The sequence below is a fragment of the Salmo salar genome, chromosome 01 (genome assembly GCF_965601325.2).
Source record: "Salmo salar chromosome 01, fSalSal1, whole genome shotgun sequence".
In the NCBI taxonomy this organism is placed as follows: domain Eukaryota; kingdom Metazoa; phylum Chordata; class Actinopteri; order Salmoniformes; family Salmonidae; genus Salmo; species Salmo salar.
Window position 1 is genome coordinate 6,580,609 of NC_138291.1, and position 12,574 is coordinate 6,593,182.

At 42.5% G+C, this 12,574-nt stretch overlaps 1 protein-coding gene across 3 annotated transcripts in view; it reads right to left on the reverse strand.

Annotated features, from left to right (window-relative positions):
* The window catches only part of map4k5 (mitogen-activated protein kinase kinase kinase kinase 5), a 119,693-nt gene extending 107,555 nt beyond the window's left edge, over positions 1 to 12,138 (reverse strand). Inside the window, exons 1-3 of one of the 3 annotated variants that reach the window (XM_045709476.2) lie at positions 11,756 to 12,138; positions 10,564 to 10,851; positions 3,777 to 3,834 (exon numbers count right to left, since the gene is read on the reverse strand). In XM_045709476.2, the coding sequence (XP_045565432.1) occupies positions 3,777 to 3,834; positions 10,564 to 10,671 (166 nt within the window). In that variant the 5' untranslated portion in view covers positions 10,672 to 10,851; positions 11,756 to 12,138. Of the gene's footprint in view, positions 1 to 3,776; positions 3,835 to 10,563; positions 10,852 to 11,755 lie in introns of those variants that run through there. The other 2 variants (XM_045709553.2, XM_082960638.1) reach the window with 2 other exon arrangements.
* Positions 12,139 to 12,574: the final 436 nt, after the last annotated feature.

A 12,574-nucleotide genomic window follows, 5' to 3' on the forward strand; every position in this document is an offset into this window, starting at 1 on the left:
CCGATATTCAATAAAAAAAGGATGAAAGAATAGAGAATCTCCTTATCTGAACATGAGAATACGATTCCCTTGGTTACTGACAATCTCATGATGTGTCACTATGGTCACCAAGAAAACACTTGGACAATTGTGCTTTTGGATGGCAATTTGAGAAATGACACTAATTTCCCCACTGTAAAACAGTAATATCGGGAGATATATCAGTATCGGTAAAGTTTTGTAAATAGGTTAAAGACGGTTTTATTTTTTTAAAAGAGCACAGTTTGAAACATATGGCAAATAGAAATCAAACCGGATGGACATCAGAAATAGATGGGAGAGGTCGAGGGTAGAGGAAGAACAGGAGAAAAATGAGCAAAATAGAACTATTGAAAAATAGACTGTGTCCATGAAATGTATTTAGTATGTATGAGCTGAAAATACAGGCCTCAGTGCTGCTGTTCACTAGTTTACTCCAATTGGGGGAGAGGTTGGACAGTAATTAAGAACTTTTTAAAAAAAAGATGTGGATATATTTATATGTGTATGTACAGTTGAAGTCGGAAGTTTACATATACTTAGGTTGGAATCATTAAGTCTTATTTTTCAACCACTCCACAAATTTCTTGTTAACAAACTATAGTTTTGGCAAGTCGGTTAAGACATCTACTTTGTGGATGACACAGGTAATTTTTACAACAATTGTTTACAGACAGATTATTTCACTGTATCACAATTCCAGTGGGTCAGAAGTTTACATACACTAAGTTGACTGTGTCTTTAAACAGCTTGGAAAATTCCAGAAAATGATGTCATGGCTTTAGAAGCTTCTGATAGGCTAATTGACATCATTTGAGTCAATTGGAGGTGTACCTGTGGATGTATTTCAAGGCCTACCTTCAAACTCAGTGCCTCTTTGCTTGACATCATGGGAAAATCAAAAGAAATCAGCCAAGACATCAGAAAAATAATTGTAGGCCTCCACAAGTCTGGTTCATCGTTGGGAGCAATTTCCAAACGCCTGAAGGTGCCACGTTCATCTGTACAAACAATAGTATGCAAGTATAAACACCACGGGACCATGCAGCCGTCATACCTCTCAGGAAGGAGACGTGTTCTGTCTCCTAGAGATTAACGTACTTTGGTGCAAAAAGTGCAAATCAATCCCAGAACAACAGCAAAGGACGTTGTGAAGATGCTGGAGGAAACAGGTACAAAAGTATCTATATTCATAGTAAAACAAGTCCTATATCGACAAAACCTGAAAGGCCGCTCAGCAAGGAAGAAGCCACTGCTCCAAAACCAACATAAAAAGCCAGACTACGGTTGCAACTGCACATGGGGACAAAGATCATACTTTTTGGAGAAATGTCCTCTGGTCTGATGAAACAAAAATAGAACTGTTTGGCCATAATGGCCATCGTTATGTTTAGAGGAAAAAGGTGTAAGCTTGCAAGCCGAAGAACACCATCCCAACCGTGAAGCACAGGGGTGGCAGCATCATGTTGTGGGGGTGCTTTGCTGCAGGAGGGACTGGTGTACTTCACAAAATAGATGGAATCATGAGGATGGAAATTATGTGGATATATTTATTTATTTCACATTTATTTAACCAGGTAGGCAAGTTGAGAACAAGTTCTCATTTACAATTGCGACCTGGCCAAGATAAAGCAAAGCAGTTTCACATTCAACAACACAGAGTTACACATGGAGTACAACAAACATGCAGTCAATAATACAGTAGAAAAATAAGTCTATATACAATGTGAGCAAATGAGGTGAGATAAGGGACGTAAAGGCAAAAAAGGCCATGGTGGCAAAGTAAATAAAGTATAGCAAGTAAAACACTGGAATGGTAGATTTGCAGTGGAAGAAAGTGCAAAGTAGAAATAAAACATAATGGGGTGCAAAGGAGCAAAATAAATAAATATATACAGTAGGGGAAGAGGTAGTTGTTTGGGCTAAATTATAGATGGGCTATGTACAGGTGCAGTGATCTGGTAGCTGCTCTGACAGCTGGTGCTTAAAGCTAGTGAGGGAGATAAGTGTTTCCAGTTTCAGAGATTTTTGTAGTTTGTTCCAGTCATTGGCAGCAGAGAACTGTAAGGAGAGGCAGCCGAAGGAGGAATTGGCTTTGGGGGTGACCAGTGAGATATACCTGCTGGAGCGCGTGCTACAGGTGGGTGCTGCTATGGTGACCAGCGAGCTGAGATAAGGGGGGACTTTACCTAGCAGGGGGTTTGGCGACGAGTATGAAGCGAGAGCGTACAGGTCGCAGTGGTGGGTAGTATATGGGGCTTTGGTGACAAAACGGATGGCACTGTGATAGACTGCATCCAATTTATTGAGTAGGGTATTGGAGGCTATTTTGTGAATGACATCGCCAAAGCAACATCAAGACATCAGTCAGGAAGTTAAAGCTTGGTCGCAAATGGGTCTTTTAAATGGACATTGACCCCAAGCATACTTCCAAAGTTGTGGCAAAATGGCTTAAGGACAACAAAGTCAAGGTATTGGAGTGGCCATCACAAAGCCCTGACCTCAATCCTATAGAACATTTGTGGGCAGAACTGAAAAAGTGTGTGCGAGCAAGGAGGCCTTAAAACCTGACTCAGTTACACCCGGCTCTGTCAGGAGGAATGGGCCAAAAATTCACCCAACTTATTGTGGGAAGCTTGTGGAAGGCTACCTGAAATGTTTGACCCAAGTTAAACAATTTAAAGGCAATGCTACTAAATACTAATTGAGTGTATGTAAACTTCTGACCCACTGGGAATGTGATGAAAGAAATAAAAGCTGAAATAAATCATTCTCTCTACTATTATTCTGACATTTCACATTCTTAAAATAAAGTGGTGATCTTAACTGACCTAAGACAGGGAATTTTAACTAGGATTAAATATCAGGAATTGTGGAAAAACGGAGTTTAAATGCATTTGGCTAAGGTGTATGTAAACTTCAACTGTATGCATGTACGTACACACACACACACACACACACACACGCACACGGTGAAAAGGTTTAGAACACCTAGTCATTCAAGGATTTTTCTTTATTTTTACTATTTTCTACATTGTAGAATAATAGTAAAGACATCAAAACTATGAAATAACATATGGAATCGTGTAGTAACCAAAAAAAGTGTTAAATATATAAAAATATATTTTATATTTGAGATCCTTGAAATAGCCACCCCTTTGCCTTGACAGCTTCGCACACTCTTGGCTTTAAGTCAACCAGCATCATAAGGTACCTGGAATGTATTTAAGTTATCAAGAGTGCCGCCTTAAAAAGTTAACTTGGGGTATTTCTTTCCTTCTTAACACATTTTTATTTGATTTAACTAGGCAAGTCAGTTAAGTTGTATCTAAGAAGGTAAACTAAACTATTTACTGTCATATTTATACAGGATATAGTTGTTTTTTGGTGGATATTGGGCTCCCGAGTGGCGCAGAGGTCTAAGGCACTGCATGTCAGTGCTCGAGGCGTCACTACAGACCCTGGTTCGATTCTAGGCTGTATCACAACCGGCCGTGATTGGGAGTCCCATAGGGCGGCGCAGCGTCGTCCCGGTTTGGCTGGGGTAGGCCGTCATTGTAATTAAGAATTTGTTCTTAACTGACTTGCCCAGTTAAATAAAGGCTAAATAAAAACAAACTTTTATCCTGTAAACCACAAATAAATGTCCTTAAATAAAGTTAAATATTTTGAGTTTCTTTAAATCCTTCAGAGTTAATTATGGGGTCATTTTCAAGCATACAGTAAGTAGAGAGGAATTGTAGTTATATCCAACTCACCTGGCTCCAGTTTAATAACCTTGACAGCAGCAAGTTCTCCCGTTTGGATGTTTCGAGCCTGAAAGAGAGAATAAGAGTGTTGCCTGGGGCGCCAGTCATTGTTGGGGAGTGGGAAGTGTAAAATAGTCGCACAATATCATGAAACCCGTTTTCAGACACGCCTATATGGGGGGGGGGGGGGGGGGGGGGCAGAATTGAAATTCAAACTGTTAAAATGATGTTACTATATATCCCTATCCATTAGTTACTAGTTAGTTCAGTTCAAATGGGGCTGTGGTTCTTCATGCTGGTACTGACCAAACCAGAGACAAACCACCAGACAGTCCAGTATTTGGTCATGATTCATTGTTTCCATCTGGGCCGGAGGAAGTAGGTCGCCATCAGCCTCAAATCCAGCTCAAGACGCTAGGCTAGGATATGTCTCCTAAAGGCGTCCTCGTACAGAGCATTCGGAAAGCATTCAGAGCCCTTGACTTTTTCCACATTTTGTTACGTTACAGCCTTATTCTAAAATGGATTAAATCGTATTTTTCGTCCAATACCTCATTATGATGAAGCAAAAACAGGTTTTTAGAATTTTTTGCAAATGATCACTTTTACGTAAGTATTCAGCCCATTTACTCAGTACTTTGTTGAAGCACCTTTGGCAGCAATTAGCCTCGAATCTTCTTGGGTAAGACGCTACAAGCTTGGCACACCTGTATTTGGGAAGTGTCTCCACTTTCTTCTCTGCAGATTCTCTCAAGCTCTGGCAGGTTGGATGGGGAGCGTCGCTGCACATTCTATTTTCAGGTCTCTCCAGAGATGTTTGATCAGGTTCATTTCCGGGCTCTGGCTGGGCCACTCAAGGACATTCAGACTTGTCCCAAAGCCACACCTGCGTTGTCTTGGCTGTGTGCTTAGGGCTGTTGTCCTGTTGGAAGGTGAACCTTCGACCCAGTCGGAGGTCCTGAGTGCTCTGGAGAAGGATTTCATCAAGGATCTCTCTGTACTTTGCTCTGTTAATCTTTCCCTCAATCCTGACTAGTCTCCCTGCCGCTGAAAAACATCCCCAAAGCATGATGCTGCCACCAAGATTCACTGTAGGGATGGTGCCAGGTTTCCTCCAGATGTGACGCTTGCATTCAGGTCAAAGAGTTCAATCTTGGTTTCATCAGAACAGAGAATCTTGTTTCTCATGGTCTGAGTCTTGAGGTGCCTTTTGGCAAACTCCAAGCGGGCGGTCTTGTGCCTTTTACAGAGAAGTGGCTTCCGTCTGGCTAATCTTCCATAAAGGCCTGATTGGTGGAGTGCTGCAGAGATGACAGAACCTTCCAAAAGGACAACTATCTCCACAGAGGAACCCTGGAGCTCTGTCAGAGTGGCCATTGGGTTCTTGGTCACCTCCCTGACCAAGGCCCTTCTCCCCTAATTGCTCAGTTTGGCCGGGCGGCCAGATCTAGGAAGAGTCTTGGTGGTTCCAAACTTCTTCCATTTAAGAATGATGGAGGCTACTGTTCTTGGGGACCTTCAAACGGCGCAGAAATGTTTTGGTACCCTTCCCCAGATCTGTGCCTCGACACAATCCTGTCTCGGAGCTCTACGGACAATACATTCAACCTCATGGCTTGGCATTTGCTCTGACATGCACTGTCAACTGTGGGACCTTATATAGACAGGTGTGTGACTTTCCAAATCATGTCCAATCAATTGAATTTACCACAGGTGGACTCCAATCAAGTTGTAGAAACATCTCAAGGATGATCAATGGAAACAGGATGCACCGGAGCTCAGTTCGGTCTCAAAAAGGGTCTGAATACTTATGTAAACAAAGTTTCATTTGTTTTATAAATGTATGTAAAATTCTGTTTTCGCTTTGTCATTATGGGGTATTGTGTGTAGATAGATGAGGGAATTCAACAAAAAAAAAATTTTTTAGAATAAGGCTGTAACGTAACAAAATGTGTAAAAAGGAAGGTGTCTGAATACTTTGCTCCTAGAAGAACTTGGATATGCAAATGGGACGTCTGGGCCTGTATACTCCTTAAAGACCTTTGCTTTTTCCCCCCCTTCTAGTTTTTCAAGCTATATTACTGTCGTTTGTCCCTCTTGAGCCACCGTAGCAACATCATAGCCATTAACACAATTTCACAGCTAGCAATGTTGTTTGGTGCAGTACTTGTCAAGTGAAATGTGAAAACTATGAGTGCACTGCAGACAGAAGGACCTAGCTGCTACACGCTCCTCTGTCTCGTTGAATGACAGCAAACACTTCATTGAAAAACACTGTCCATAGTTCCCACCCCTACAGCTGACAAATCACTGACAAAGGGGCGTAGACGTCGGCTACCGAACATCGACTTGACTCGACTCAAGGAATCAATGTGCGCGCAAAGGGCCCAAAAAAACGAACGAAAACGTCACTAACTTTCAGCATAATATAATGCGAACTGTTTCGACGGTTCATGCTAGCAGATAGACTTCCAGTCATAGCACTATAAGTAACGCTAGTTAGTAATGGCTTGCGAAACTACCTCTAACTTCCTTCATACTGGACAGACATAAAAATGGTATCCACGACTTCAATCGGACTCGGGGGAAGTCGATAAAGGGTCTCATTGCCAGGGCCTTCCGAGTGGCGCAGTGGTCTAAGGCACTGCATCGCAGTACCAGCTGTGCCACTAGACATTCTGGGTTCGAGACCAGGCCGCGACTGGGAGACCAATGGATCGGCGCACAATTGGCCCAGCGTCGTCCGGGTTAGGGGAGGGTTTGGCCGGCAGGGACTAGCGACTCCTGTGGCGGGCAGGGCGCAGTGCACCCTGACACTGTCGCCAGGTGTATGGGGTTTCCTCCGACACAATGGTACAGCTGGCTTTCCGGGTTAAGTGGGCAGTGTGTCAAGAAGCAGCGCGGCTTGGCAGGGTTGTGTTTCGGAGGACGCCGAGTCCGTACGGGAGTTGCAGCGATGAAACAAGACTGTAACTACCAATTGGATACCACGAAAACGGGGTAAAAAATAAAAAAGTATGAATCTCAAAGTATCCCTTTAAGATATACGAACAACAGCACACAAGACATACAGAGACTAGGCAAAGCTGTGATACTGTATGTGCAAAAGGTTTTGTACTTATGTTGAACTTAAGACGGCAGGTAGCCTAGTGGTTAGAGCGTTGGACTAGTAACCGAAAGGTTGCTAGATCGAATGCCCGAGCGGACAAGGTAAAAATCTGTCGTTCTGCCCCTGAACAAGGCAGTTGACCCACTGTTCCTAGGCCGTCATTGTAAATAAGAATTTGTTCTTAACTGAATAGTTAAATAAAGGTACAATTAAAAAAGACGTGACAGCCTCATTGATTTCAGGAAGAAAAGCAAAAGTCCTTATTTTACCTTGCCAAGTCCCGCCACCACCACACACACACAGCCAAGTCAGGCCACCCCCACAGCCAAGTCCCGCCACCCCCAAAGCCAAGCCGTCCCCCACCCCCCACAGCCAAGTCCCGCCCCACCCCCCACAGCCAAGTCCCGCCACCCCCACAGCCAAGTCCCGCCACCCCCACACCCCCACAGCCAAGTCCCGCCACCCCCACACCCCCACAGCCAAGTCCCGCCACCCCCACAGCCAAGTCCCGCCACCCCCACAGCCAAGTCCCGCCACCCCCACAGCCAAGTCCCGCCACCCCCACAGCCAAGTCCCGCCACCCCCACACACACAGCCAAGTCCCGCCACCCCCACAGCGAAGTCCCGCCACCCACACAGCCAAGTCCCCCCCCCCCCCCCCACACACACACAGCCAAGTCCCGCCACCCCCACACACAGCCTAACTACCTTCCTGTTCAAACCGGTGTTACATTTCTCAAATTAAGTTTGCACACTACAAGAAAATCAGTCCAGGATAAAATCTGAATGAGCAAAATATTGTCGGTTTAATCTTCAGTACTGATTCCCCATTTATAGACTTGGGACAATAAACAGACAGATGAACGTCCAGGGATAGAACTGAAAGATTTTGGGCACTGGCAAGCCTGGCTAGCAGACCACAATTTTCACTACATTAGTTATAAAAACCTGTGCCATGAGATATCTTAAAAAAGACCCAATTTTACTTTCTGGCAGGCAAGTTGGGAACATTTTCTACAAGCCTGGTCTGATAAGTACTAGCTTCGGGCTAGCTTAAAATGTCCATCCCTGGATGAAACACACTCTTCATCAAAAGAGAGATGAACCAAGTAACAAAACAACCAATCAAACTCAACCCTCATGGGTTTACTTCCTGGTCCTCTCAATTTGACAAATATCTCCAACACATCTGTGCCTTACAGCAGACCAACGTCATTGTTTTAGTGGAGGACTTGTCAAATTTGAAGTATTTCCCGCTGTCAGTACGGCAAAGAACACTCCCATTCTGGGCACATGTTTAGACAAGGACCTGATCGTATTTCACTCTGCCTGCCGTAGTCCTGGTCTGCATATCAAATGGCACCCTATTCCCTATTTAGCCCTATGTGCCCTGGTCAGAAATAGTGCACTAAATAGGGAATAGGGTGCCATTTGGAACTTGGCTTGCGTGTTCATGGCTCTCTCTGGGAAAATACCAGGCACTGCATTCCACCAGTGGCCTGCCTCGGCTGTGGGGGCTCTGTGTCTGAAATGCAACTGTCTGCACAATTGTGATTTTGAACTTGGGAACAGACAGGAAAATGTCTAGATTGGAAGGCTCAAATCCAATCCAATAAATTGTCCCTTTGTTAAGTAAATAGACACGCTCTCTCTCTCTCTCCTCAAAGCTTTGCCAGGAAAATGGGAACTGGCGCTGGATCGCTCCTAGCTTTCCCTACCAATCCACCTAACTTCTACTTTAACCACATGCTCCATCAAACAAAAACAGAGGTGGGGGGGGGTTGCAGTACAACGCTTTATTACATGGGGTATTTCCCAAATGGCACCCTATTCCCTATATAGTGCACTACTTTAGACCAGGGCTCATAGCGCTCTGGTCAAAAATAGTGCACTATAAAGGGAATATGGTGCCATTTGGGAAATAACCATGGGTTACTACAGGGTTACAGATGCATCCTACAATAAATAGTCTGGTGGTCCATACTGGGGAAACTAAATAGAACACAGGGTTACTATGAAAAATGACCTGACAATGTTCAGGTTTTTCTGGCACTGAATAACATCAGAAAGCCATTGGGTTGCCCAAACGATTCCTCCGTCCCAGTTATAAATCAGTGTACTGTGTATATCCTTGTTATCGTAGAAGGATTCTGGTTCTGACTGTACATCCAAGTATGTGGAACTGCTTAGCAATGTTCTGACAACGTCATCAAAACAAAACATATGAAAGACCTTCAGAGTAAAGATATTGATTCAATCCATCTGTGTAGCTACCATCTAATATAAAAAAAAAATCGTTTAGACGTAGAAGTTCTATTCAATGTCGTTGCTACATCACGTGTGGAATTTTCCTTGTTGCACATAAAAGACAACAAAAACAGGAAATCAGCTCCAAGTGATTTTTTTTTATTTAAGAAATCTGTTCCATGTATTCCCACGCATAGTAGAGACACACGACGTGAGAAATTGTAAAAATGCAAGGTTTGAAATGACTGTTTTAGTCAAACGTTATATCTGTTTGGGCTTCTTGCGGTCAATTTGCAGTCTACAAATTATTTGTAATTATGTTCTGCCCCCCCCACCCCCCCGTCACCCTCCAACTATCCGCTCAAAAGAAGAAAAAAATGAAGAAAAACAAAAACAGCTGGCGGGTGAATGTAGTTGAAGATCCCTGCGGTAGACTGCTGTGTCCTTCAACTACTGTATTTGGAACCCAAAACATTACAGTGATAACATGGTGAGCAGATGCTAAACTCATCAGGAGTAAATGAAAGCCTTTGTGGTAGGTGACTCACCACCTCTAAATAAATCCTCGACAAAACTTCACAAGACAGCTCCCGTCAAACAGGAAAAAGTGAATTAAGAAAAATGGATAACTAAGAGCTTGATAACGTACCTAGGTATACGTTTCCTACTGACTTCAGGCTGCAAAAAAAATAGTTTAAAAAAAAGATTACAAAATACTTCACATGCCATGTAGATGAGCATTCACTTTAGTTTCCATTCAAAAACTAAAATGCCCCTGTAACACTCCTGGCAAACTGACAACAGCAAAAGGTTCAGTGCTTGCATCAAGGTGCTAGTAGGCTATACAACATACACACCGTCATCGCAGAACTTTACTAACATCTTGGATATAAAAGCTTTAACACAGAGAGAGAGAGAGAGAGAGAGAGAGAGAGACAGACAGACACAGACAGAGACAGACAGAGACAGAGACACAGAGACAGACAGAGAGAGAGAGACACAGAGAGAGAGAGAGACACAGAGAGAGAGACAGAGAGAGAGACAGAGACAGAGACAGAGACAGAGAGAGAGACAGAGAGAGAGACAGAGACAGAGACAGAGAGAGAGACAGAGACAGAGAGAGAGACAGAGACAGAGACAGAGACAGAGAGAGAGACAGAGAGAGACAGAGAGACAGAGAGACAGAGAGAGAGAGAGAGAGAGAGAGAGAAATGAACTACAGGCCTGGGGGAGTGAAATCCTACCTTGACAACTTCATGTCAGTAACTCTGGCCAGATTTCAATAGGAATTAGATAGGGAATAGAAGGACTCAAGCACAGGGATCTAGTGCCTCCCAACATATGTGTGTGTGTTTGTTTTAGTTAGACAAAGATCTAAATTCAGAACACCCAAATCTAATACAGACTGTTTATTGAGTTAGATCTTAGCTTAAAAAATACCTTGTATACGTCTCCATATGTGCCGCTCCCAACTCGTTGAATAAGCTCGAAATCCTGCTGAGGGTTTTTTCTTTGAATTTCTCCACTAGGTCTTGGAAAGATATCCATAGCAGCTAGCTAATTGGCTGGATAGCTTGTCAACACCGAGTTACTTTACATTTAGCTAGCTAGTTAGCTTTGTGCAAATACAAGTCACTATCATTCGAGACGAGTACTTCAAGTTGTGATAAATTTGCTTCTCTAAAGCTGCAGAAGTGCTGCTTCAAAATCTGGCCTCTGGTCCATTTCCTGCGAATAAGACAGAGAAGAAAAGAAAAGTTAATGAGGAAACATCTAGCTAATAGCTTGGTGCCTTTAACTGCACACACACACTTAGCATAGCTAAATACTGCACAATTTAAACACTTGCCCACCAATCGCCCCCCCCCTTCCCAAAAATACGTAAATATTGGACTATAATTTGTACCTTCTGGTATTATACTAATGCTATAATGTTTATTATACTCTGACATTTACTTTATGCTCGTATTCTTATATTTTAGTTGTTGCATTGTTGATTAGGTACATGCAAGTAAACATTTCGTTGGACGGTGTATAGTAAGTTATACTATGTGTATCCTGTACATACTACTAATGAAACTTGAAACTTTAAAAAGGTAGCTACAAACCACAGATATAATTTCAGAATACAGACAGCAAAGAATCAACTTTATTTTGCTGGCCAGCCGGTTAGGTTGAGAATAGCAAGCTAGCTAACAGTAACTAACTTGTAAGCGGCTAACGTTAGCTACGAAAAGAAATCAGCAGATAAACAATAGATTATTTCATTGAATTTATATATAACGTTACAGTTAAACAAAATCGCTAACCTTCTGCAGCGTTAAGAGTTCATCAAATTAGCTGGTTACTATAGCTACCGGAGCGATATTAAAACCGTTTTTCAAAACGAAACGTTCAGCTAAACTTCTTGTTTTCATCCTCCATTTTCTATCTAATAAAAAGGAACTCAGACATGAGACACCAGACGAGTGAAATTAACTACCATGTAGAAACTAACAAATGTTTCGGCCTTCCACTCCATGACCAGGAATTAGCAGCCTTGCTTAGGAGCTAACGTTACTAGCTTAGCATCCCCAAACTAACATTAGCTAGCTAGCTAACCGTTAGCTAATCCAACGTCTGCTCCACTTACCAATGACTTACTCCACATACATTTGACATACGAAAGTCATATGTTCAATTCCTTTTCATCCCAAACAAAAAAAAGTCACTATTTTGTTCCTCAGAGAAAGTGTAAACTTCTGCTGGCTGCTCACTCAGCAACGGCAAACGTATGTTGTCTGGGACTCCGACATCACGTTGTCAGGTCATTTCCTCCTGTTGACAGTACGAGCTGCTACTAACTCAGCTGAAATGGACTTTATGTCAGCCATGCGTTCAACTCTAAAGGCTAACTAGATTGCAATAAAAACAACAACTAACATCATTGAATCGATCAAACAAACAAAAAAAATCTATTGAAAGCATTGTTTTTGTCAAGACGTAATGACTGTCACTCTGATAAATGATGTGCAACTACTGTCACCTAGCGATGCAAGCAGGCAACTGCAACAGAGAAGAAGATAAAATTAGAGATTAATTATTTAATTGTTGAATTGTATTATTTTTAGAGTGTTAATTACACTTTCTTCTTCAGCTCTCCTCGTCTTGGCAAGAATACTCACATATTTTCATAAATATTTTCCAAACTCATAATTAAAAAGCTCCCAGTTATTACTGTATGAATTGTCATTTATAGTTCTAAGTGTTGAGGTGTCCTCAAATCTTTTTTTTTTTTACTCTCTGGGGGGGATGTGAAATCAATTGGGGAGGCTGAGGGGGAACAGTTTAATCACCCTATTATAGATGAACACATCATTTATTCTATTGAACACCTTAAAAATAACAAGTCTCCTGGGACTGATGATGTATCTGCTGAGTTTTACACAACGTTTTCTCAACAGTTAGCCCC